The sequence below is a fragment of the Poeciliopsis prolifica genome, unplaced genomic scaffold, assembly GCF_027474105.1.
Source record: "Poeciliopsis prolifica strain line A6 unplaced genomic scaffold, Auburn_PproV2 SCAFFOLD170, whole genome shotgun sequence".
In the NCBI taxonomy this organism is placed as follows: Eukaryota; Metazoa; Chordata; class Actinopteri; order Cyprinodontiformes; family Poeciliidae; genus Poeciliopsis; species Poeciliopsis prolifica.
This window is the reverse complement of record NW_026562545.1, coordinates 1-27,831: the sequence shown is the minus strand read 5'-3', so window position 1 is coordinate 27,831 and position 27,831 is coordinate 1. Positions and strand designations below refer to the sequence as shown.

Genomic DNA, 27,831 nt, shown 5'->3' with positions numbered 1-27,831 from the left:
CGCATGCGCAGGAGAGCACCGTGTTCCGCACCGCCACAGTGACAACAACCGCCGCCGTTTGGTCGGCGAGTGTCCGCCCGCCGGGCCCCGCAGCCAGACCCCGCAGCCAGACCCAGACCCAGTCAGGCTTTCACTGCCAGAGCAGGAGCTGCAGGATCGGAGCCCCGTCTATGAGACCCCTCGTTACCGAGCCGAGTCCACCGAACCGCCCCAGCTGCTCCCAGAGGCTCCTGTACGGTCCAGAGAGGCGGACACCGGCAGCTTCGGGCCGCCTTCCCGGAGAACCCGGGGATCCGCGCCGCTAGCAGCGCCGCAGCTAACAGGCTAACGGCACCATGGCCTCCTCCCGCTGACCCGAACCGAACCAGCGAAGGGACTTCCAGCTGCACCGCGGAGCTAACTTCCAGCCAAGGATGGTGGCGGGGGCCGGGTCCGCTTCGGAGGATCGTCCCGGCCCGCCGGACCCGGGGCCCGCTTCATGTAGCCCGGCCTGCCGTGCCGGTCCGGCCCGCCGCGGGGCTCCAGCCCGGCCCGGGCCGCAGACATGCAGGCCGCCCAGCCGCAGTACGACTTCTTCAGCGAGGACAACGCCGGGAAGTGGAGAGGCCTGCTGGTTCCGGCCCTGGAGAAGGTACCGCCGAACCGAACCGCTCTGACCCGGTTCAGTCAGGGAGGCGATAGGACCAGAAGCAGAACAGGTCCAACAAAGACACCCTGGAGTTCTTGTCCAACTCGGTCCAGGTTCTGACCCGTCCTCTGTTGTCATGGGAACGCTCAGGTTGTATCACAGTCAGCTCCCCGGACTGTTCAGTGAATGGTTTCCCTGACAACCAGTGACGTCACATCACTGCATGATGTCACATAGGTAGACAGATAGGTCATGAAGCCAGTAGCTGCGGTTTCTGGTGCTTCTGGGTTCGGACCAGAACCTGGAGACGGTCAGACTTCCTGACACCTGATCAGGGTCAAACCCTGACCTTTGCTCCACAGCTGCTGACATCATCACCAGCCAGCCAATCACTGACTCCTTCCATTGGTGAATAACCTCAGAGCTGCAGCAGTGATCTCAGGTGATCTGGTTCTGGTTCTGGTTCTGGGTTCTGCAGCTGGGTTAGGGTGGGCGCTGTGGGTTAACCAACCAGAAAGCAGCTCTGTTGGAATTGGCCCCGCCCACATGAAGGCAGAACTTGTTCACCAGAGGAAACAAGTTCCCTTTAGAACCAGAACCCAGCAGGTCCAAACAGAAACCTGTCTGTCCAGAACCAGCCCAGTTCTGGTTTTGACCGTACAGCACGCTCAAGCTTTGTGGTTCTGATCCGGTTCCTGAGGTGAGATGACTCGGGTCAGAGCGAGTTCATCCCAGACCGACGAGAAGCACCAGATGTTTGTGTCGCTCCAGGATTTACTAACCTTCTGGGGACCAAAGCCAGGTCAGGTCAGAGGTCAGCCTCAGGGGAATTAGGTTAGGCAGCATGTCTAGTTAGTCATGAATCGCAGCTAAAACCAAAGGAAGCCAAACAAACGTGTGTGCGCGTGTGTGTGTGTGTGTGTGTGTGTACAGGTGTTGTACCAGGTGCATCCTAACCTGAAGTCCCAGCAGGAGGCGCTGCAGCACATCGAGGACCTGATCCTGCAGCTGCTCAGCATGCTGTGTCAGGCTCAGCCGCGCACCGTGCAGGACGTGGAGGTGACACACACACACACACACACACACACCCTCACACGCACACACACACGCACACACACACACACACACACACACACACACCTCACACACAACCACACACACACACACACACACCACACACCACACACACACACACACACACACACACACACACACACACACACACACAACACGCACACACACACACACGCACACACACACACACACCCTCACACACACACCCTCACACACACACGCACACACACACACCACACACACACAACACACACACACACGCACACACACACAACCTCACACCACACACACACGCACACACACACACCACACACCCACACACCCACACACACAACCTCACACACACACACACACACACACCCCACACACACACACACACGCACACACACACACACACACACACACCCTCACACGCACACACACACGCACACATGCACACACACACACACACACACCACACACACACAACCTCACACACACACACACGCACACACACCACCCACACACACACACACACGCACACACACACAACCTCACACGCACACACACACATACCCTCACACACACACCCTCACACGCACACGCACACACACACACACGCACGCACACACACACCCTCACACACACACACACGCACGCACACACACACCCTCACACACACACCCTCACACGCACACACACACACGCACACACACACACCTCACACACACACCACACACACACACACACACACCCTCACACACACACCCTCACACACACACACACCCTCACACCACACACACACACACACGCACGCACACACACACCCTCACACACACACCCTCACACGCACACACACACACACGCACACACACACAACCTCACACGCACACCACACACACCACACACACACCCTCACACGCACACACACACCACACACACACACCACGCACCACACACACCCTCACACACACACCCACACCACACACACACCACACCACACACACCACACGCACACACACACACCCTCACACACACACCACCCTCACACACACACCCTCACACCCACACACACACACACACACACACCCTCACACACACACACCACACCCCCACACCCACACCACACCCCCACACACACACACACACCCCCACACACACACACACCACCTGTCTGTAACATTGTGGCTGAATGAAAGCTGATGACATCATCCAGTGGGCGTGGTCTTTCATTCACTCACTCTGGCTCCACCAGTCCCTCCGTCTTCCTGTCTGGTGGTGATGACAATCGCCCAATCAGCAGCTTGCAGCTGTGATGTCATCGTCAGGACTTCACAGAGCGGCTGATAGGCTGTTTCCATGGCAACCGGTCTCCAGAGAGATTCCGTTCAGAGCCGATGGCCAGAACCAGAACCAGACAAAACCGGACCTGGAGTCACTGGGTCCAGGTCCAATAACCCCTACAGGTGAACGGTTCTCCAGAACCTCTTTAAACCTGCTGGACCCGGTTCTTTTAGAGGTTTGGGCCCAATGCTGGGTTCTGCTCACCGTACCGCTGGGTCCCTTCAGTTTGAACCTGGCAGAACTTTCTGGTTGGCTAAGGTTGACCCAGGTCAAAGGTCAGAGTAATGGTCCGGCCAGCAGGGGGCAGTAAACGCACCGTCTGAGAAAAAAATGTGTCGGATACAGAACCTCCAGCTTGGAGTCCAGAAGACCGGTTCTGGTTCTAGCCCCGGTTCTGACCCGTCTCTCTTCAGGAGCGGGTCCAGAGGAGTTTTCCTCACCCTATCGATAAGTGGGCGATCGCCGACGCGCTGGCCGCCATCGAGAAGAAGAAGAGGAAACCCGCTGGCACTTCCTGTCGACAAGATCCACCCACTGCTAAAGGTACGCTGCTCTTCATCCTCCTCCTCATCCTCCTCTTCTTCATCCTCTTCTTCATCCTCATCCTCCTCTTCTTCATCCTCCTCATCCTCTTCTTCCTCTTCTTCATCCTCCTCATCCTCCTCTTCTTCATCCTCCTCTTCTTCACGCTTCTCTTCCTCATCCTCCTCTTCTTCATCCTCATCTTCCTCATCCGCCTCTTCTTCATCCTCATCTTCCTCATCCTCCTCATCCTCCTCTTCTTCATCCTCATCTTCCTCATCCTGCTCTTCCTCATCCTCTTCATCCTCCTCTTCCTCGTCCTCCTCTTCCTCATCCTCCTCTTCCTCGTCTTCCTCATCCTCATCCTCCTCTTCTTAACGCTTCTCTTCCTCATCCGCCTCTTCTTCATCCTCATCTTCCTCATCCTCCTCTTCTTCATCCTCATCTTCCTCATCCTCCTCTTCTTCATCCTCATCTTCCTCATCCTCCTCTTCTTCATCCTCATCTTCCTCATCCTCCTTTTCCTCATCCTCCTCATCCTCCTCTTCTTCATCCTCCTCTTCCTCTTCTTCATCCTCCTCATCATCCTCTTCTTCACGCTTCTCTTCCTCATCCTCCTCTTCTTCATCCTCATCTTCCTCATCCTGCTCTTCCTCATCCTCTTCATCCTCCTCTTCCTCGTCCTCCTCTTCCTCATCCTCATCCTCCTCTTCTTAACGCTTCTCTTCCTCATCCTCCTCTTCTTCATCCTCATCCTCCTCATCCTCCTCTTCTTCAGGCTTCTCTTCCTCATCCTCCTCATCTTCATCCTCATCTTCCTCATCCTCTTCATCCTCCTCTTCCTCATCTTCTTCATCCTCATCCTCCTCATCCTCCTCTTCTTCATCCTCATCTTCCTCATCCTCCTCTTCTTCATCCTCATCTTCCTCATCCTGCTCTTCCTCATCCTCCTCTTCCTCGTCCTCCTCTTCCTCATCCTCTTCCTCGTCTTCCTCATCCTCATCCTCCTCTTCTTAACGCTTCTCTTCCTCATCCTCCTCTTCTTCATCCTCATCCTCCTCATCCTCCTCTTCTTCACTCTTCTCTTCCTCATCCTCCTCATCTTCATCCTCATCTTCCTCATCCTCATCCTCTTCATCCTCCTCTTCCTCATCTTCTTCATCCTCATCTTCCTCATCCTCCTCATCCTCCTCTTCTTCATCCTCATCTTCCTCATCCTCATCTTCCTCATCCTCCTCTTCTTCATCCTCATCTTCCTCATCCTGCTCTTCCTCATCCTCTTCATCCTCCTCTTCCTCATCCTCAACCTCCTCTTCCTCGTCTTCCTCATCCTCATCCTCCTCATCCTCCTCTTCTTCACGCTCATCCTTCTCATCCTCCTCTTCTTCATCCTCATCCTCCTCATCCTCCTCTTCTTCACGCTTCTCTTCTCTTCCTCATCCTCCTCATCCTCCTCTTCTTCATCCTCATCCTCCTCATCCTCCTCTTCTTCATCCTCATCCTCCTCTTCTTCACGCTTCTCTTCCTCATCCTCCTCAACTTCATCCTCATCTTCCTCATCCTGCTGTTCCTCATCCTCATCCTCCTCTTCCTCCTCTTCTTCACGCTCATCCTTCTCATCCTCCTCTTCTTCATCCTCATCCTCCTCATCCTCCTCTTCTTCACGCTTCTCTTCCTCATCCTCCTCATCCTCCTCTTCTTCATCCTCATCCTCCTCATCCTCCTCTTCTTCATCCTCATCCTCCTCTTCTTCACGCTTCTCTTCCTCATCCTCCTCAACTTCATCCTCATCTTCCTCATCCTGCTGTTCCTCATCCTCATCCTCCTCTTCCTCCTCTTCTTCATCCTCATCTTCCTCATCCTCCTCTTCTTCATCCTCCTCTTCCTCCTCCTCCTCTTCTTCATCCTCCTCTTCCTCCTCCTCCTCCCCCTGCAGGAGGTGCTGGGCTATAAACTCGATCATCAGGTCTGTGTCTACATGGTCGCCGTTCTGGAGTATATCTCGGCAGACATCTTGAAGCTGGCGGGGAATTACGTCAGGAACATCCGCCATGATGACATCACCAAGCAGGACATCACTGTGGCGATGTGCGCCGACAAGGTGAGCAGTTGAAACTTAGAACTGACATTCGTTTTGGGCTTTTTGTGGTGCAAAGGTCAAAGGTTAGATGAGAACATAAACGACTGAGGAGTCTGGGATGACGAAGAGATTTCTCAGCAGTTATGGGAGGAAGAAGACGAAGAGGAGGGAGCTGGTCTACTGCAGGACGGCAGCCATGTTCACTATTTATTGATCCGTTCTGACAGGAAGTGACGATGACTCCAACGTTTCTGAGCTGGAGAAACGACGAAGAGTCGCCTCCAAATCCCTGAATGCAGTGAACAGTAATAAAACACAGAAAGGTCATTTGGTGCAAACTGCTGTATCCATGTAACGATGAGCACAGGGCTTTCCTAAAACAAAACTTTCATAAAAAACGGAATTGATAATTGGTGTTCAAAGGACCAATGAGAGATGAGCGATTTTCCCTGATGATGTCACAATGTTTTAATGGGTCGGATCAGAGCGGGCTTTTGGGCCGGTCTAACCTCCAGGTGACCTTGCAGGTTCTGATGGACATGTTCCACCCAGGACGAGGAGGACATGGGTCTGTTCCCGCTGCTGGACGAGGAGCCGTCGGCCAATGAGGAGCAGCGATACTGCGACCTGGTCCGGAGCTTCCTGGCTGATGGACACCAGTACCTGAGGCAGCTGCACCTGCTGCTCAAGGTGTTTCAGGGAGCCCTTCGCCTCCTGCCCCACACTCTTCCCCACTCAGGTACGGCTCTGTTGGTTCCGGTCCAGGTTCAGGTTCTGACCTGGTTCCGGTTCTGACCTGGTTCCCTGTTCCCCAGGACGTGGATAGCATCTTTGGCCGCCTGGTGGACATCCAGGAAGTGACGGTGAAGCTGCTGGGCCTGCTGGGACACAGTGGAGATGACGGACGAGAGCAGCCCCCACCCACTGGTGGGCAGCTGCTTTGAGGACCTGGCAGAGGTGAGTTTCACCTGGAGCCGCTCACCTGGAGCCGCTCACCTGGAGCCGCTCACCTGGAGCCGCTCACCTGGAGCCGCTCACCTGGAGCCGCTCACCTGGTGGCTCCTGGCACATCTGTCCTCTGTTTGACAGGAGTTGGCCTTCGATCCCTATGAGGCGTATGCTCAGGAAGTCCTGCATCCTGCCTTCCATGATCACTTCCTGGATCTAGTGACCAAACCTGGAGCCTCTGCCCATCTACAGGTAAGTCCAGTCACACCTGGGCGCTTCATCTGACAGGTCCCACAATGATGATGAAGTTCTGACATGAGTGCGAACCGGACCTGCAGTTCGGGCCAGCCAAGTCTCTGGAACCCGCATGCTATCATGCCTCCAACCGGTCTAGCCTTTAGCTAGCAGCGCTAACGGCTGTGGAGCTAGCAGCGCTAACGGCTGTGGAGCTAGCAGCGCTAACGGCTGTGGAGCTAACAGCGCTAACGGCTGTGGAGCTAGCAGCGCTAACGGCTGTGGAGCTAGCAGCGCTAACGGCTGTGGAGCTAACAGCGCTAACGGCTGTGGAGCTAGCAGCGCTAACGGCTGTGGAGCTAACAGCGCTAACGGCTGTGGAGCTAGCAGTGGCTTCCTCTTTTCTTATTGGGACGGGGTCCCTTTAAATAAAAACGATGATGATGATGATACTGATGAAGATGGACCTCTTCATCCTCTGTTCCAGTCCATCTGCGAGGGATTTAAAGACGCCGTTCGCTACGTCCTGCCCAGGCTGCTGCTGACCCCCGTCTACCACTGCCTACACCTGCTGGACACATTGAAGGTCACACACACCCTCCTCCACCTCTCTCTCTCCTCCACCTCTCTCTCTCTCCTCCACCTCTCTCTCTCCTCCACCTCTCTCTCTCTCCTCCACCCCTCTCTCTCTCCTCCACCTCTCTCTCTCCTCCACCTCTCTCTCCTCCCACCTCTCTCTCTCTCCTCCACCTCTCTCTCTCTCCTCCACCTCTCTCTCTCCTCCACCCCTCTCTCTCTCCTCCACCCCTCTCTCTCTCCTCCACCCCTCTCTCTCTCCTCCACCCCTCTCTCTCTCTCTCCTCCACCTCTCTCTCTCTCCTCCACCCCTCTCTCTCTCCTCCACCTCTCTCTCTCTCCTCCACCTCTCTCTCTCCTTCACCTCTCTCTCTCTCTCCTCCACCTCTCTCTCTCTCTCCTCCACCTCTCTCTCTCTCTCCTCCACCTCTCTCTCTCTCCTCCACCTCTCTCTCTCTCTCCTCCACCTCTCTCTCAGATGGACCCTTGGTTCTGTTGTTCTACTCGGTCAGAACTCTTCCAGAACCAGTCAGTGATTCCGTTGGTTCTGGTGGTTCTGGTGTCCAGTTGGGCCGGGACCTGCAGGTCTGGTTGGTGGTTCTGGTCCTGCTGGCCCCACGCTGTACCTGTGCAGGTGGCCCTGACTCGGGTGTGTTTCCATAGCAACTGGAGGAGCGCAGCGAGGATGAGGAGGATAAGGAGTGCCTTCGTCAGGCCATCACGGCGCTGCTCAACCTGCAGAGCAGCTTGGAGAGGATTTGCTCCAGGAGCCTGGCCAAGCGGAGGCTCAGGTAGGTCAAGTCATGTTGACACACACATTTATACACCGATATGCAGATCGGTAGGCAGTTTGGGGTAAAGTGCCTTGCCCCAGGGCACATCGACATGTGACTGGAGGAAGTTGGAATCTCACCTACAACCTTCTGATGGCAAGACAACTACTGGCCTTCTCTGGATAAACTGAAACACACAGGTGAAGCCCAGCTGGATGGGTCAGCTAACCCCTAGCTCTCTGCTACGCTGCAGCTAGCATAGCCCGCTATTGATGCTAAGGCTAGTTAGCACACCCACTGACAACAGTGGGTAAGCGGTTTCTGCCAGAAAGTTGGTGGTAATTTTTGTATTTTTTATTACAATGTGCCATTATGACACATGAGCATGCATTAGTTTTAAAACCATGAAAGAGACTTTTAGAAAATAGTTAGCAGAAACACCGAGCCCTTAAAATCGAGTCAATGGGAACATGTCTTGCATGCCCCGCCCTTGGGGGCTCCGCCCTTGGGGGCTCCACCCTTGGGCCCCCGCCCTTGGGCCCCGCCCTTGGGGGCCCCCGCCCTTGTGCCCCGCCCTTGGGGGCTCCACCCTTGGGCCCCCCGCCCTTGGGCCCCCGCCCTTGTGCCCCGCCCTTGGGGGCTCCACCCTTGGGCCCCCGCCCTTGGGGCCCCTGTGTGTTCCTGTGAGTTCAGGCATAAAAAAAATCTTGGACTCAAGAACTGTACAAAAATAAAAAGTTTCAAACAAAAATGCGTGATCTAACTAAAAAAACAAACTTTGTTTTTAGACATACAGATGCACACAATGAAACATGAGGGCAGGTGTGAGGCAGTCACTGATGAACTTTACTAATTGTTTTGTTTAAAGAAATAATGCTTTCAATTTTAATGAGATATAAAAAAAATATATTTTAATCCAAAAGTTTTGATCAGAGCTCAATTTATTAGACATAATTTTTTTGATGGAATAATTGTAAAATAAATTTTAGTGTTAGAATTGAACAGGATCAGAATAGTGATTGGTGCGATGGAGTGAACGCATCATCACACCAGGAGCCTCATGTTGACCCTGAGCCTCATGTTGACCCTGAGCCTCATGTTGACCCTGAGCCTCATGTTGACCTTTCAACCCGCTCTGTGGTTGCCTAGCAACAACCTCAATCCCAGCTGGAGGGACAACTGATTTCAGATATTTCAATCTAACTAATCAATCGTTATCAATATGGAGCGATATGAATGCTGCAGTAAAGCTATCGTTAGCACATGAACCCTCGTGGTGCGTTTAAAGACGGCTCAGAAAAACACGTTGCCGTAGTCAGCCGCCGATGAAATCGTTCAGCTGCTAAAATAGAATAGACAGTGGGACACGAGGAGGACATGTCCAACATGTCTCTCTGGTCCCCTCTGACCGGTCGCTCTGTCTGCTCTTCCCCAGCGAGCCGGCCTGCCGCCTCCACAGCCAGCAGGTGAAGAGCAAACACCTGGCCATCAGGAGGATGAAGGACGTCCAGCGGAGCATCGACGGCTGGGAGGGGACGGACATCGCCAGTGCTGTAACGAGTTCATCATGGAGGGCACGTTGAGCCGCGTCGGTGCCAAACACGAGCGCCACATCTTCCTGTTCGACGGACTGATGATCAGCTGCAAGGCCGGCCACGCGCCGCCGCGGCTGCCCGGCGCCGCCGCCGCCGAGTTCCGTCTCAAGGAGAAGTTTCTGATGCGGAAGGTCCGGGTGGTGGACCGGGATGACCGGGACGGCGAGTGGCGGCACGCCTTCGAGGTGGCGCCGAAAGACGGCGGCGGCGTGCTGTTCGCCGCCAAGTCGGCGGAGGAGAAGAACGGCTGGATGGCGGCGCTGGTGTCGCTGCAGTACCGCGGCACGCTGGAGCGCATGCTGGACCAGGCGCTGCTGCAGGACGAGGAGCAGCAGATGCGGCTGCCGTCGGTCCAGCTGTACCGCTTCGCCGAACCCGACTCGGACCAGAACGTTGTGTTTGAGGACAGCGTCCAGTCCAAGTCTGGCATCCCCGTCATTAAAGCCGGGACGGTCCTGAAGCTCATCGAGAGGCTCACCTTCCACCTGTATGCAGGTGAGTGTAGGCAGAACTTTCCACGTTTTAACCGTTTGGACCGACCAACGACTATGATTAGCATAATCCGCTATGCAACCACATAACACCGAAAACGGGAAGGATGACCGCCAGCCTTCTGTTCCATAGCAACGTCTCTGGACTCCTAGGAGGGGTTAGCTTCCGCTAAAGTAGCCAGTAGCCACTTTAGTAGAAGCTATTTCAGTTGAAGCTACTTTAGCGGAGGATACTTTAGCAGAAGCTACTTTAGCGGAAGCTAGTTTAGAAAAAGCTACTTTAGCAGAAGCTACTTTAGCAGAAGCTACTTTAGAAAAAGCTACTTTAGCAGAAGCTACTTTAGAAAAAGCTACTTTAGCAGAAGCTACTTTTGCGGAAGCTACTTTAGCAGAAACTACTTTAGCAGAAGCTAAATTAGCGGAAGCTACTTTAGCGGAAGCTACTTTAGCAGAACCTACTTTGGCAGAAGCTACTTTAGCGGAAACTACTTTAGCAGAAGCTACTTTAGCAGAAGCTACAATAGCGGAAGCTACTTTAGCAGAAGCTACATTAGCAGAAGCTACTTTAGCGGAAACTACTTTAGCAGAAGCTACTTTAGAAAAAGCTACTTTAGCAGAAGTTACATTAGCGGAAGCTACTTTAGCAGAAGCTACTTTAGCGGAAGCTACTTTAGCGGAAGCTACATTAGCGGAAGCTACTTTAGCAGAAGCTACTTTAGCAGAAGCTACTTTAGAAAAAGCTACTTTAGAAAAAGCTACTTTAGCAGAAACTACTTTAGCAGAAGCTACTTTAGCGGAAGCTACTTTAGAAAAAGCTACTTTAGCAGAAGCTACTTTAGCAGAACCTACTTTAGCAGAAGCTACTTTAGCGGAAACTACTTTAGCAGAAGCTACTTTAGAAAAAGCTACTTTAGCAGAAGCTACTTTAGAAAAAGCTACTTTAGCAGAAGCTACTTTAGAAAAGCTACTTTAGCAGAAGCTACTTTAGAAAAAGCTACTTTAGCAGAAGCTACTTTAGAAAAGCTACTTTAGCAGAAGCTACTTTAGAAAAAGCTACTTTAGCAGAAGCTACTTTAGAAAAAGCTACTTTAGCAGAAGCTACTTTAGCGGAAACTACTTTAGCAGAAGCTACTGTAGCAGAAGCTACTTTAGCGGAAGCTACTTTAGCGGAAGCTAGTTTAGAAAAAGCTACTTTAGCAGAAGCTACTTTAGCAGAAGCTACTTTAGAAAAAGCTACTTTAGCAGAAGCTACTTTAGCAAAAGCTACTTTAGAAAAAGCTACTTTAGCAGAAGCTACTTTAGCAGAAGCTACTTTAGAAAAAGCTACTTTAGCAGAAGCTACTTTAGAAAAAGCTACTTTAGCAGAAGCTACTTTAGCGGAAGCTACTTTAGCAGAAACTACTTTAGCAGAAACTACTTTAGCAGAAGCTACTTTAGCGGAAGCTACTTTAGCAGAACCTACTTTGGCAGAAGCTACTTTAGCGGAAACTACTTTAGCAGAAGCTACTTTAGCAGAAGCTACAATAGCGGAAGCTACTTTAGCAGAAGCTACATTAGCAGAAGCTACTTTAGCGGAACTACTTTAGCAGAAGCTACTTTAGAAAAAGCTACTTTAGCAGAAGTTACATTAGCGGAAGCTACTTTACCAGAAGCTACTTTAGAAAAAGCTACTTTAGCAGAAGCTACTTTAGAAAAAGCTACTTTAGCAGAAGCTACTTTAGAAAAGCTACTTTAGCAGAAGCTACTTTAGAAAAAGCTACTTTAGCAGAAGCTACTTTAGAAAAGCTACTTTAGCAGAAGCTACTTTAGAAAAAGCTACTTTAGCAGAAGCTACTTTAGCGGAAACTACTTTAGCAGAAGCTACTGTAGCAGAAGCTACTTTAGCGGAAGCTACTTTAGCGGAAGCTAGTTTAGAAAAAGCTACTTTAGCAGAAGCTACTTTAGCAGAAGCTACTTTAGAAAAAGCTACTTTAGCAGAAGCTACTTTAGAAAAAGCTACTTTAGCAGAAGCTACTTTAGCAGAAGCTACTTTAGCGGAAGCTACTTTAGCAGAAACTACTTTAGCAGAAACTACTTTAGCAGAAGCTACATTAGCGGAAGCTACTTTAGCGGAAACTACTTTAGCAGAACCTACTTTAGCAGAAGCTACTTTAGCAGAAGCTATAATAGCGGAAGCTACTTTAGCAGAAGCTACTTTAGCAGAAGCTACAATAGAGGAAGCTACTTTAGCAGAAGCTACTTTAGCAGAAGCTACAATAGCGGAAGCTACTTTAGCGGAAACTACTTTAGCAGAAGCTACTTTAGCAGAAGCTACAATAGCGGAAGCTACTTTAGCAGAAGCTACATTAGCAGAAGCTACTTTAGCGGAACTACTTTAGCAGAAGCTACTTTAGAAAAAGCTACTTTAGCAGAAGTTACATTAGCGGAAGCTACTTTACCAGAAGCTACTTTAGCGGAAGCTACTTTAGCGGAAGCTACTTTAGCGCAAGCTACATTAGCGGAAGCTACTTTAGCAGAAGCTACTTTAGCAGAAGCTACTTTAGAAAAAGCTACTTTAGAAAAAGCTACTTTAGCAGAAACTACTTTAGCAGAAGCTACTTTAGCGGAAGCTACTTTAGAAAAAGCTACTTTAGCAGAACCTACTTTAGCAGAAGCTACTTTAGCGGAAACTACTTTAGCAGAAGCTACTTTAGAAAAAGCTACTTTAGCAGAAGCTACTTTAGAAAAGCTACTTTAGCAGAAGCTACTTTAGAAAAAGCTACTTTAGCAGAAGCTACTTTAGAAAAGCTACTTTAGCAGAAGCTACTTTAGAAAAGCTACTTTAGCAGAAGCTACTTTAGCAGAAGCTACTTTAGCAGAAGCTACTTTAGCGGAAACTACTTTAGCAGAAGCTACTGTAGCAGAAGCTACTTTAGCGGAAGCTAGTTTAGAAAAAGCTACTTTAGCAGAAGCTACTTTAGCAGAAGCTACTTTAGAAAAAGCTACTTTAGCAGAAGCTACTTTAGCAAAAGCTACTTTAGAAAAAGCTACTTTAGCAGAAGCTACTTTAGCAGAAGCTACTTTAGAAAAAGCTACTTAGCAGAAGCTACTTTAGAAAAAGCTACTTTAGCAGAAGCTACTTTAGCGGAAGCTACTTTAGCAGAAACTACTTTAGCAGAAGCTACATTAGCGGAAGCTACTTTAGCAGAACCTACTTTAGCAGAAGCTACTTTAGCAGAAGCTACAATAGCGGAAGCTACTTTAGCAGAAGCTACTTTAGCAGAAGCTACAATAGCGGAAGCTACTTTAGCAGAAGCTACTTTAGCAGAAGCTACTTTAGCAGAAGCTACAATAGCGGAAGCTACTTTAGCGGAAACTACTTTAGCAGAAGCTACTTTAGCAGAAGCTACAATAGCGGAAGCTACTTTAGCAGAAGCTACATTAGCAGAAGCTACTTTAGCGGAACTACTTTAGCAGAAGCTACTTTAGAAAAAGCTACTTTAGCAGAAGTTACATTAGCGGAAGCTACTTTACCAGAAGCTACTTTAGCGGAAGCTACTTTAGCGGAAGCTACTTTAGCGCAAGCTACATTAGCGGAAGCTACTTTAGCAGAAGCTACTTTAGAAAAAGCTACTTTAGAAAAAGCTACTTTAGCAGAAACTACTTTAGCAGAAGCTACTTTAGCGGAAGCTACTTTAGAAAAAGCTACTTTAGCAGAACCTACTTTAGCAGAAGCTACTTAGCGGAAACTACTTTAGCAGAAGCTACTTTAGAAAAAGCTACTTTAGCAGAAGCTACTTTAGAAAAGCTACTTTAGCAGAAGCTACTTTAGAAAAAGCTACTTTAGCAGAAGCTACTTTAGAAAAGCTACTTTAGCAGAAGCTACTTTAGAAAAGCTACTTTAGCAGAAGCTACAATAGCGGAAGCTACTTTAGCGGAAACTACTTTAGCAGAAGCTACTTTAGCAGAAGCTACAATAGCGGAAGCTACTTTAGCAGAATCTACATTAGCAGAAGCTACTTTAGCGGAACTACTTTAGCAGAAGCTACTTTAGAAAAAGCAACTTTAGCAGAAGTTACATTAGCGGAAGCTACTTTACCAGAAGCTACTTTAGCGCAAGCTACATTAGCGGAAGCTACTTTAGCAGAAGCTACTTTAGAAAAAGCTACTTTAGAAAAAGCTACTTTAGCAGAAACTACTTTAGCAGAAGCTACTTTAGCGGAAGCTACTTTAGAAAAAGCTACTTTAGCAGAACCTACTTTAGCAGAAGCTACTTTAGCGGAAACTACTTTAGCAGAAGCTACTTTAGAAAAAGCTACTTTAGCAGAAGCTACTTTAGAAAAGCTACTTTAGCAGAAGCTACTTTAGAAAAAGCTACTTTAGCAGAAGCTACTTTAGAAAAGCTACTTTAGCAGAAGCTACTTTAGAAAAAGCTACTTTAGCAGAAGCTACTTTAGCGGAAACTACTTTAGCAGAAGCTACTGTAGCAGAAGCTACTTTAGCGGAAGCTACTTTAGCGGAAGCTACATCAGCGGAAGCTACTTTAGCAGAAGCTACTGTAGCAGAAGCTACTTTAGCAGAAGCTACTTTAGAAAAAGCTACTTTAGAAAAAGCTACTTTAGCAGAAGCTACTTTAGCAGAAACTAGTTTAGCAGAAGCTACTTTAGAAAAAGCTACTTTAGAAAAAGCTACTTTAGCAGAAGCTACTTTAGCAGAAGCTACTTTAGCAGAAGCTACTTTAGCGGAAACTACTTTAGCAGAAGCTACTTTAGAAAAAGCTACTTTAGCAGAAGCTACTTTAGAAAAAGCTACTTTAGCAGAAGCTACTTTAGAAAAAGCTACTTTAGCAGAAGCTACTTTAGAAAAGCTACTTTAGCAGAAGCTACTTTCGAAAACGCTACTTTAGCAGAAGCTACTTTAGCAAAAGCTACTTTAGCAGAAGCTACTTTAGAAAAGCTACTTTAGCAGAAGCTACTTTAGAAAAAGCTACTTTAGCAGAAGCTACTTTAGCGGAAACTACTTTAGCAGAAGCTACGTTAGCAGAAGCTACTTTAGAAAAAGCTACTTTAGCAGAAGCTACTTTAGCGGAAGCTACTTTAGCAGAAGCTACTTTAGCGGAAGCTACTGTAGCGGAAACTACTTTAGCAGAAGCTACTTTAGAAAAAGCTACTTTAGAAAAAGCTACTTTAGCAGAAACTACTTTAGCAGAAGCTACTTTAGCGGAAGCTACTTTAGAAAAAGCTACTTTAGCAGAACCTACTTTAGCAGAAGCTACTTTAGCGGAAACTACTTTAGCAGAAGCTACTTTAGAAAAAGCTACTTTAGCAGAAGCTACTTTAGAAAAGCTACTTTAGCAGAAGCTACTTTAGAAAAAGCTACTTTAGCAGAAGCTACTTTAGAAAAGCTACTTTAGCAGAAGCTACTTTAGAAAAAGCTACTTTAGCAGAAGCTACTTTAGCGGAAACTACTTTAGCAGAAGCTACTGTAGCAGAAGCTACTTTAGCGGAAGCTACTTTAGCGGAAGCTACATCAGCGGAAGCTACTTTAGCAGAAGCTACTGTAGCAGAAGCTACTTTAGCAGAAGCTACTTTAGAAAAAGCTACTTTAGAAAAAGCTACTTTAGCAGAAGCTACTTTAGCAGAAACTAGTTTAGCAGAAGCTACTTTAGAAAAAGCTACTTTAGAAAAGCTACTTTAGCAGAAGCTACTTTAGCAGAAGCTACTTTAGCAGAGCTACTTTAGCGGAAACTACTTTAGCAGAAGCTACTTTAGAAAAAGCTACTTTAGCAGAAGCTACTTTAGAAAAAGCTACTTTAGCAGAAGCTACTTTAGAAAAAGCTACTTTAGCAGAAGCTACTTTAGAAAAGCTACTTTAGCAGAAGCTACTTTCGAAAACGCTACTTTAGCAGAAGCTACTTTAGCAAAAGCTACTTTAGCAGAAGCTACTTTAGAAAAGCTACTTTAGCAGAAGCTACTTTAGAAAAGCTACTTTAGCAGAAGCTACTTTAGCGGAAACTACTTTAGCAGAAGCTACGTTAGCAGAAGCTACTTTAGAAAAAGCTACTTTAGCAGAAGCTACTTTAGCGGAAGCTACTTTAGCAGAAGCTACTTTAGCGGAAGCTACTGTAGCGGAAACTACTTTAGCAGAAGCTACTTTAGAAAAAGCTACTTTAGCAGAAGCTACTTTAGCAGAATCTACTTTAGCAGAAGCTACTTTAGAAAAAGCTACTTTAGCAGAAGCTACTTTAGCGGAAGCTACTTTAGCGGAAGCTACTTTAGCGGAAACTACTTTAGCGGAAACTACTTTAGCAGAAGCTACTTTAGAAAAAGCTACTTTAGCAGAAGCTACTTTAGCAGAAGCTACTCTAGAAAAAGCTACTTTAGCAGAAGCTACTTTAGCAGAAACTACTTTAGCGGAGCTCCTGGATTAACCGTCTTAAGATTCAGTTATTATATTTATCCTAAAATGTTTACTATTAGTATTAAGAAATGAGCTTTCTCAGCAATATTGATTGATCAATCGTATTAATTATTGGTGCAGCATTGTCTTTAATGACCTTTGGGCTCTTAATGCGTCACCACCCAGTCTGGGACAGTTCAGCCTGGAAACGGGTTGGTAGGAAGACCTCCTGATGGGAGCTGGTTCAGACCTGGTTCTCCAGAACCTCTGAAGCCACGCTCGAAATCAGAACCAGCCATGTTTCCTGTTTCCACAGATCCAAACTTTGTCCGGACCTTTCTGACCACGTACCGGTCCTTCTGCCGGCCTGGGGAGCTGCTAGACCTGCTGGTGGAGAGGTGGGTTCATCTGGCCTCTTGGGCCAATCAGAACCTCCATAACTCAGACCAGGAAGTGACATCACACAGACAGCAGGCGTCAGCTGAGTCTGAACCCAGTCTTCCTCTGAAGTGGTTCTGGTCCAGAGTTTGTGCTACACCTTTGTGTTCATTTTGACAGACAGCATTAAAATCACTCATGTTCTGTTTTTCCCCATAAATTACAATCATATTAGTATCAGGTTATGCAGCGTTTCAGTCAATATTCAGCTGGTTGAACCTGAATCCAGATGTTGTCACACATAAAGCAGATGAAGCATCTAAAACCTGCGGAGGCCCATAACTTAGAATCCGTCAAATGAAGTGACTCCATGTAAATGAGCCTCATTCCAGTCTGAAGGCTCAGCCTCACTAAATCCTCCTGGCCTGCAGAGAATCTGCGCTGGATCATTGATCACTTGATCAGTCTGATCCAAACCGATCAGTTGAACCTTTTTTTACCCCGTTCGCACTTTACTGGATTTTTATTCGCAGCCTTGCTTCTCTGAAACGGACTGATGTTCCATGTGCCGCGGCGCCGCCGGGTTAGGAGGGAAACGTCTTCAGCTCCGGTCGTTCAAACCCAGGATGAGTTCAGTTCTGCAGCCACTGCGCATGGTACCGTCTAATTGGTACCGTCTACTAATTGGTACCGTCTAATGAACTTCTGCACCGTCATTTATTTCCTCAAGATAAACTGCCGGCTCCTGTTGGAATATTACTGCATCAGCTCAACGTTGCATCTCTTTAGTTTTCTCTGCTCTGGAATTAAAGGCCTCATTTCTACCAAAGGTTTTTAAAGCTCTTCCTCAGCAGACGCTCCGAGGCGTCCGGTCCGTAACCCTTCAACCCGCCGTCAGCTCCGCTCAGAAACGCGCATTGAGTCAGAGTCCATGATATTCAGAAAGGAAGTTTCACTGATTGACTTTAGTTCCTCTGCAATGAACTGTTTGCTTCATGTCTGGCCACCAATCAGAGACGTTTATTAGAATCTGTCCAATGACCGACGGGCTTCAAGTTTCCCTGCCGTTTACAAAATAACTGGTCAGATACGGAGAACATCCCTTTAACGAGACCTATATAAATGTATTTTAAATATCTAGATAAATATTGTTCCTTCACTGATTAAATCCTGGCGGATTAGAGGCTAACAGCTTCATTAGCTTAGCTACAGAACGGGTTGATTGCCACCGACGTCTTGAAGAAAACCAGGGTTATAAATTGACGCCCTTTCTTCTGGTCGTTCTTTTTTAAACCTGGTTTAATTATGTTTTAGGCAGCTGGTTATTATCTGTTTCTCTACTGACTGCTAAAACACCGTCCAGCGCCAAGCAGGAACAAACCATTTCATGTAGAAATGAGGGGGGGTCACTAAATATGGACGCTGGTCTTCTGGTCTGGGAGGAGGAACGTTTAACTCTCACTGCAAGAAAAAACAACGATGCCGTTCATTTTATGAGTGACGGGCAACAAAAGGGTTTTTTGTGTTGAAAAGACGTTGTTGTGGGGCCCCCTAGTGGTCAGGTCCTGATTTTCCCTCCTATGAGAAACACTCGGTTCTGGTCCTGGACCTGGTTCTAGTTTTGGCCCGGTTCGAAAGCTGGTCTGTGTCTGCAGATTCGACATTCCTGAGCCGGTGCCGGCCGAATCGGACGCCATGGACGGGTTGGAGCAGCTACTCAGCGCCGACCTCAAACGGTTCCGTAAAGAGTTTGTTCAGCCGGTCCAGCTCAGGTACAGAGCTCCTTCTGGCGGTCCTGGTCCTGGTCATGATCCTGGTTCTGATGTGCAGCTCGTGTCGTCCTGCAGGGTTCTGAACGTCTGCCGCCACTGGGTGGAGCATCACTTCTACGACTTCGAACGAGACCCGGGTCTGCTGAGCCGACTGGAGGACTTCATTGCTTCAGTCAGAGGTCGGTGCCGGTCCAATACCTGATCCAGAAACCAGAACGAACACTAACACCTACAGAACCAAAACTAGACCCAGAACAGTGCTGACCCACCTCCTGCTGCAGGTCTGACCCGTTTACCTGGATCCACTCAGGAAATGGGCCTGGACCCAGAGTGGACCCGGACTTGGACCTGACTTGATTAGACCTGGACTTGGACCTGTTCAGAACCCAAAGGTTGTACCTGTACTAGAAGACGCTGTCCCTTTAAGACAGCTCTACTTCCTTCCTGGGTTTTATTTCAGAATCCTGAACAGTGATTGGTCAGCAGGGAGACGGGGAGCCCCCTGCTGGGCGCCACGCTGACCTGGTTCTAGATAACAGACTTTCAGCTGGTTCTGTTGGTGCCTCTCAACCTGACTGCTGGTCTGGTGAGCGGTTCTGTGGACCCGGTCCGGTCCGGTCCGGTCCGGTGAGCGGTTCTGGTTGTGTTGCAGGGAAAGCCATGAGGAAATGGGTGGAGTCCATCACTAAGATCATCCAGAGGAAGCAGCAGGTGCAGGTGAGCCAGGTGAGCCCCCCCAGCATCACCTTCCAGAACTCGCCCCCCCCCATCGAGTGGCACCTCTGCAGGCAAGGAGCTGTTGAGACCTTGACCTCATGACCCTTCACCCCATCGAGATCGCCCGCCAGCTGACGCTGCTGGAGTCTGACTTCTACAGGTAACGTACGTTTCACGGTGCACCAGGCCCGTCTGACCTCTGACCCCTGACCTCTGCCCTGGGCCCTCAGGGCGGTGCGCCCGTCGGAGCTGGTGGGCAGCGTCTGGACCAAGGAGGACAAGGAGCTGAACTCGCCCAACCTGCTGAGGATGATCCGCCACACCCCAACCTCACGCTGTGGCTGGAGAAGTAAGACATGGAACACGGAGGCGCTGCACCTCTGACCCGGTCCGCTTCCAGCCCAGTACCACCGACAGCTGTGGTTCCCGCCGGGCCGGTTGGGAGTTAGCTGTCGATTGGTTCATTGGCTGCAGGGGAGGACAAAGACCAGATCTCTGGATTAGAGGAGCACTTCTCTGTGTCTGTCATTTCAATTTGCTGCATCAATAAATTCCCGTCATAATGGGACTCTACTGTCGCCTCTTCAGCCAAAGATTTGAATGTAGATAACCACTTCCGATTGAACCGATCAGAAGTCGGCAAGGCTGTAAACGAGCCGATTTTTGTTGTTGTTGTTAAATGTAAAGCTGAGGTAAATGTTTCCCTCAAACAGCAACAACGATCGCCTGGGTAGCTTTAGCAAGAATTTGATTTATGTGACGTTTCCTGCTCTTTGCAAAGCGAATAGGGCCACAGCACCAATAGGACCGGGTGGAACAGAGCCGGGCCGGGCCGGGCCGGACCGGACCCTGCAGTGCAAAAGGGCTTCGGTGTCCTCAAGGCGACGTCCGCTCAGCCTGCCGTCTCTCTGCAGGTGCATCGTTGAGACTGAGAACCTGGAGGAGCGAGTCGCTGTGGTTTCGCGGATCATCGAGATCTTGCAGGTTTTCCAGGATCTGAATAACTTCAACGGCGTTCTGGAAGTGGTCAGCGCCATGAACTCCTCACCTGTCTATAGACTGGACCACACTTTCGAGGTAGAGCCCCCTGATGCTCCGCCCACCCACCCGACCCACAGAACATGGTCCAACAGGTCTGGCAGGTCCAGATCACATGGTCTTAGATGCATGATGGGATCTATCAGATCTGCCATCTTGTTTACACAACCAGACAGAATGCATGTTGATGGCCGCTGAAGTTCCTGTGGGACCTGGTGAACAGAACCACTGGTACCGATTCTGACAAATCTGCTTCTGTTTCAGCAAATCCCGAGTCGGCAGAGGAAGATCCTGGAAGAAGCTCATGAGCTGAGTGAAGATCACTACAAGAAATACCTGGCCAAGCTGCGCTCCATCAACCCGCCCTGCGTCCCGTTCTTTGGTACGATCCGGCCGCGGCCTGCTGGTACTGGGTACCGGCAGAACTCCGCCCTGATGGTGCCGTTTGTTCTGTAGGATCTATCTGACCAACATCCTGAAGACGGAGGGAAACCCAGACTTCCTGCGGCGACACGGCAAAGACCTGATCAACTTCAGCAAGAGGCGGAAAGTGGCAGAGATCACCGGAGAGATCCAACAGTACCAGAACCAGCCTTACTGCTTGAGCGTGGAGCCCGAAATCAGGGTGAGGCGCCGCTGATGTCACTTCCTGTGTCATGGAGTTGGATTGAAGGTAATCTGTTGTGTCTGTGGAGCAGAAGTTCTTGGAGAACCTGAACCCGATGGAGGATCTGTCCGAGAAAGACTTTGCTGATCATCTCTTCAACAAGTCCTTGGAGATCGAACCTCGAAACACGCGCTCGTTGCCTCGTTTTGTAAGTTGCCATAGTAACTGCCGTCACATGTTCATTTGCTCCATGACCTGCAGCGGCGTTACTGACGTCGGACCGCTGTTTCAGGACCCGGTCGTCTGAGGCCTTGCTATTTCAGATCCAGTTACTGATCAGAATCCAACAAAAACACGATTTTCTGGTAAAACTCTCCTCTTCAGTTCAACGTTAGAACTGGAGACACCTTGTTGGTCTGACATCATATCATTTTCACAGCATTGTTGTTGTTAGCAGCTGCTGAAAGTAACTCAAAAAGTTACTTTTAATGTAACTTCATGACTTTCCAAATCAAGTAATCAGTAATCTGATTACAGTTTGCTTTTTCAAAGTAACTATGCCGTCACTGAGGACATGTTCTCATTCCTGGTCCAGGTGAAGCGGTACACCTGTCCTCTCAAGTCCCGGGGATCAGACCCACGTCCACAAGGGTCGGCACCATGAGACATCCTACCCCACTGCAGAACGAGCCCAGGAAGATCAGCTACAACCGGGTCACCGACAGCGAGTCCGAAGGCGGCGTCATTTCTGCTCCCAACTCTCCCCGCACGCCACTGACTCCGCCCCCAGCCTCCGCCGCGTCCAGCTCCACAGATGTTGGCAGCGTGTTCGACTCGCCTCAGGGTCCAAGCAGCCCCTTCCACTCAAGTAAGGCCTGATCTCCAGCTGTGCTCACAGACATTAGCCACGCCCACTGATCCTCACTGCACCAAAACTGGCCCATAGATTAATCCCACATATTGTAGCTCCACCCCCTGATAAAAGCTCCACCCCCTTAAGCTCGTATTTGAGGCCAATATCTGTTGTGAGACATAAATTTGACTTTGACAAGCTTGCAGACCGTAACTGACATCAAGCACATCCACCAGTTTTTCCAGAGCGGAACCGGGCTGGTTCTGCTCCTCTGACCCGTTTGTTCTGCTCGCCCTGCAGCCTGCGACAGCATATTCGCTGTAATCTCTCTGCCTCACGGCCCACGTTAGTATGACCCTCCGGACTCTCCGTCATCACACCTCACCTGTTGGCGCACGCCTGGGTTCAGGCTGGCCGGTGCTGGGCGGGAACTTTGGGTCCGCATCCGGGTTCTGTAGGGTGTATGAATATTTGGGCCTGGCACTGAATGAAACGACATGGAAACGTTTTCCGAACCCGACTCATCTCTGCTGCTTCAACTTAAGAACCGTCAGAATCTCTTCAGATCCTGGAATAATTGGGCCATTGGTTCTGCTGACGATCCGTCATGGACCCACCCAGCACTGACCCGTCTCACCTAATCAACACCTGTCTCCATGGAAAGCATCAACCCATCCTCTGACTGTGTTGGAAGGAAACACAACTACTGGAGCATTAGCCTGCAGGTTCCATTGGGACATAACCTGCCCTGACCCGGTTCTCCAGGTTCCAGTCCAGTCATGGATTAGAACCAGTTTACCGGATAGAAACCCAAACTAAAACCAGTCTACCTGCTGGTTACGGAACCAGACTGTTGTATAGTTTCCTGTAAATTGTTCCTTCATCTCAGACTCATTGAACCCATTCTCTCCTAGAAACCCGGTCTGTGTTCTTCCCAGCCTACCAAATGTTCTGGATGTTTAACCGGTTCTGACCCATCTCGTCTCAGGGTCGTCCTCCGTCTCTTCGATGGTGAGCTTCAGTCGGACTTCAGAGGACACTGCCGTCCCCCCTCCGGTTCCGCCGCGCAGACGACCCGAATCGGCTCCTTCTGAGACCTCCCCCTCCAAGGTACCGGCAACACGACTAGTCGGCAACACAACCAGACACACAACTAACCACACAACTAGTCACACAACTAGTCACACGACTAGTCGGCAACACGACCAGACACACAACTAACCACACAACTAGTCACACAACTAGTCACACGACTAGTCGGCAACACGACCAGACACACAACTAACCACACAACTAGTCACACAACTAGTCACACGACTAGTCGGCAACACGACCAGACACACAACTAACCACACAACTAGTCACACAACTAGTCACACAACTAGTCACACAACCAGACACAAAACTAGTCACACAACTAACCACACAACTAGTCACACAACTAGTCACACAACTAGTCACACAACCAGACACAAAACTAGTCACACAACTAGTCACACGACTAGTCACACAACTAGTCACACAACCAGACACACAACTAGTCACACAACTAGTCACACAACCAGTCACACAACTAGTCACACAACTAGTCACACGACTAGTCACACAACCAGACACACGACTAGTCACACAACTAGTCACACAACTAGTCACACGACTAGTCACACAACCAGTCACACAACTAGTCACATGACTAGTCACACAACCAGTCACACAACTAGTCACACAACTAGTCACACAACTAGTCACACAACCAGTCACACAACTAGTCACATGACTAGTCACACAACCAGTCACACAACTAGTCACACAACTAGTCACACGACTAGTCACACAACTAGTCACACAACCAGTCACACAACTAGTCACACAACTAGTCACACAACCAGTCACACAACTAGTCACACAACTAGTCACACAACCAGTCACACAACTAGTCACACAACTAGTCACACAACCAGTCACACAACTAGTCACACAACTAGTCACACGACTAGTCACACAACTAGTCACACAACTAGTCACACAACCAGACACACAACTAGTCACACAACTAGTCACACAACCAGACACACAACTAGTCACACAACTAGTCACACAACCAGACACACAACTAGTCACACAACTAGTCACACAACTAGTCACACAACTAGTCACACGACTAGTCACACAACTAGTCACACAACTAGTCACACGACTAGTCACACAACTAGTCACACAACCAGTCACACAACTAGTCACACAACTAGTCACACGACTAGTCACACAACCAGACACACAACTAGTCACACGACTAGTCACACAACTAGTCACACAACCAGTCACACAACTAGTCACACAACTAGTCACACGACTAGTCACACGACTAGTCACACAACCAGACACACAACTAGTCACACGACTAGTCACACAACTAGTCACACAACCAGTCACACAACCAGTCACACAACTAGTCACACAACTAGTCACACGACTAGTCACACAACCAGACACACGACTAGTCACACGACTAGTCACACAACCAGACACACAACTAGTCACACAACTAGTCACACAACTAGTCACACAACCAGTCACACAACCAGTCACACAACTAGTCACACAACTAGTCACACGACTAGTCACACAACTAGTCACACAACTAGTCACACAACCAGACACACAACTAGTCACACAACTAGTCACACAACCAGACACACAACTAGTCACACAACTAGTCACACGACTAGTCACACAACCAGACACACGACTAGTCACACGACTAGTCACACAACCAGACACACAACTAGTCACACAACTAGTCACATGACTAGTCACACAACCAGACACACGACTAGTCACACGACTAGTCACACAACCAGACACACAACTAGTCACAACTAGTCACACGACTAGTCACACAACCAGTCACACAACCAGACACACAACTAGTCAGCAAGTCACACAATTAGTTAGCAACACCACCGGTAAACATCCTGTTTCTGCCCCTCCCCTTTCCCCTTGACCGCCCCTCTACAGGTCCAGTCAGTGTTGGAGAGCCCCCCGCTGTGCCTCCTCGCCAGCCCACCTGTAAGCTCCTCCCCCCTCGTTATGCGTCCATGTCCTCTTCTCCCCCAGACAGCCCCCCCTTGCTGCCTCCCCGAGAGCCACTCAGTTCCCCCCTGCACCTCCTGCCTCCCCCACAGGGGCGCTCTCGCTGCGAAGTCTTGTCCCAGGCTTTCTTCCCCTCCTCCTCCTCCTCTTCGTCTCTGAGCTCCGCCCCCACACCCTTGACTTCCTCACCACCGCTCACCCCCACAGGAAGGAAGATGCCTTTCCCCTCCCCGCCTCTAGATGGCCCCCCAGTGCCACCGCGCCACAGCGTCCCCAAACTGCCCCCCAAGACGTACAAGAGGGAGTCTGTGAGCAACGTGCCCCCTGCTGGACACGCCCCCTGCTCTGCGGTTGGACATCTTGTGAAAGAGGCGGAGCTGGAAACACTATAGCTGATTGGATGGGCAAAGGCTTGGCCCAAGAGAAGGTTCTGACCCGTCAGAAACAAGCTGAACCTGGATCCAGTCCTGGAAGTTTGTTGGAGGTCATTTCATTTTTGGGCCTCGTCTGGGAGCTGTGGGATCCGGATCAGAACCAGTCGGATGTGTTGAGAACTGATTGGACCAGAGGCTTAAGTGGCTGTGGGACCTGTGGTCCAGAAACTGAGGTACTGATGCTGGTTCCGGTTTCTTTTTGTTTGTTGTTGTTGTTGTAAACAAAGGGAATAAATGTTTCTGCCTCTGACTCGGCGCTGCTCGTTATTTACCGCCATGGTCCCACTGAGCATGCTCAGACCGACTCACCTGCTCAGGTGCGTCTTAGGGTTCAGGTACGTTTGCCATCAGGTCCGGGTCTTTGGTGGTTTTTCATGCTGACCTGTCCTGTTTCCACAGCCAAACCTGACAGAACCAATTCCACAAGCTTCCGGTTTGAACCCGTCCTGCCGCCTCCTGGTTCTGCTGCTTGTCAGACAGGAGTTCTGTTCCAAATGAGAGGAAGGACCTGGTTGGATGTCGCGTGGTTGATTGTCTTGTGGTTGGATGTCTTGTGGTTGGATGTCTTGTGGTTGGATGTCTTGTGGTTGGATGTCGTGTGGTTGGATGTCTTGTGGTTGGTTGTCTTGTGGTTGGATGTCTTGTGGTTGGATGTCGTGTGGTTGGATGTCGTGTGGTTGGATGTTGAACACTCAGACTGGTGTTGCCCGCAGGGGGCGCTGTAAGGAGATTTTATTGTCATAGGAAAACGAGAAACTCGGATTAATGGTAGAATCTGATTTATTGGCTCAATCGGGTCCGCATTGTCCGTGACCCGGTTCTGCAGAACTTTAAACAGGAGGTCCAGAGAAACACAACCAGAACGGAAAGTCAGTTTGGTTTGAAAGGATTCAAACTGAACTGATTCTTGATCAGCTGATTGGGGGAAACCAGCAGGAAGGGGCGGGACTTCGGTGCCTCCGATTTAAAGAGCCAGGCACTGCGGGGCCCATTTCCAGAACCCCGTTTGGTACCAGACGGCTCATCTACAGCCGTTAAAGAGGAATGGATCCAGACTGAACCAGAACCGCTCTGGATCCGTCTCAATGCCCTTTATAATCCGTCCTGGTTCCAGGTGGAACGGGTCCGTTGGACCCGGAGCGGTCTCCAGAACCAGTTCAGAATCTGGAACCTGGTCGGGCTGGACCCGAAGCAGTCTCTGGACCCGGTCCAGGATGATCTGGTTGCGCTGCTGCAGTCGTCGGGTCGATATGGGGCCCGGATGGTCAGAACACGGGCGACCCGAAGATCGTTCCCGTCCTCCTCCACCGGAACCCGGTTCTGTTGGAGCCAGCGGCGGACTCCGGACCTCCTCCGGCGTCGCTCGTCTGGATCCGGGCCACCGGCCTCCGGAGGCGGGAGGAGAGAGCGGAGCCGCTCCTCCGTGTCCGGGTCCGGTTCCTCCAGAACCTCGACGTGTTGCACGGCGTGACCCAGAACCACCCGGACCGACGCACCGTCCTCCCCGAAGCTCACCAGAGCCACACTGGCGACAGAACAGAACCAGAACCGGATCAGAACCACCAGGTCTGTGGGGCGTGAAGTCTGATCACGTGTCTCACCTGTGGGAGACCGGGTCCACGGTCAGCAGCCAGCCGCGGTGCTCCTCCCGCCGCTTTCCCGCCGTCACCATCACCTGCCTGTGGACGCACCGCAGCCACAGCCGCGGACCTGAATGAAGCCAGCCGCACTGCATCACGGTCCTCTGATCAGCCGTCCGAAGGAAACACGGCAAACACAAGAGTTCCGCTTTATGCTCCACAAGCGGCCGCTGCTGCCCCCTGCAGGCCGGAACGGAAACTGCAGATTTTAGATGTTAAAAACATGAGGAGCAAATTTACTGCAACTGAGCCTCAACCTGTTAGAACCAGCAGGAGATGAAAAGAAAAGCGTTTGTCCAGGTGGAGAGCAGAGAGGAACACATGCAAAGAAAACAGAAAAGGAATCGGCCATCTTGATGAAAACTGAAAACTTTCAGATCATCCTAGAAAATGGGGAATTTTTTGTTTTGCATTATCAATCATTTGTTATTGATCAGATTTCTCGTTGTGTGTTAGAGTAATGAGGCGGTTCTGATGGGTTGCTAGTGAACTCAAAGCTGTTGTAATGGACTTCATGTTTATATGTTTTTTTGTTGTCGGATCATGATACAGCAGCGATGTCTGATGTTATGGCAACGAGTCTGCATGAGACTGACAGAGCAACAAAGTAAGAATATGAATAATTTTGAGTAACTTTCCCTTATCTGAGTCGCACTGCATTAATAATCCGCTCATCT

At 49.6% G+C, this 27,831-nt stretch overlaps 1 protein-coding gene and 1 pseudogene across 1 annotated transcript; one reads left to right on the top strand and one right to left on the bottom strand.

Annotated features, from left to right (window-relative positions):
* The first annotated feature begins 541 nt into the window (after window positions 1-541).
* LOC129356420 (son of sevenless homolog 1-like) lies at window positions 542-25,764 on the top strand (annotated as a pseudogene).
* A 512-nt stretch (window positions 25,765-26,276) lies between these two features.
* Window positions 26,277-27,338, bottom strand: LOC129356410 (gem-associated protein 6-like). Its single transcript, XM_055026001.1, is given in 3 exon segments — window positions 26,277-26,741; window positions 26,744-27,039; window positions 27,116-27,338. Coding segments are annotated over 3 exon segments (636 nt in total). The 5' UTR covers window positions 27,250-27,338; the 3' UTR covers window positions 26,277-26,535.
* Window positions 27,339-27,831: the final 493 nt, after the last annotated feature.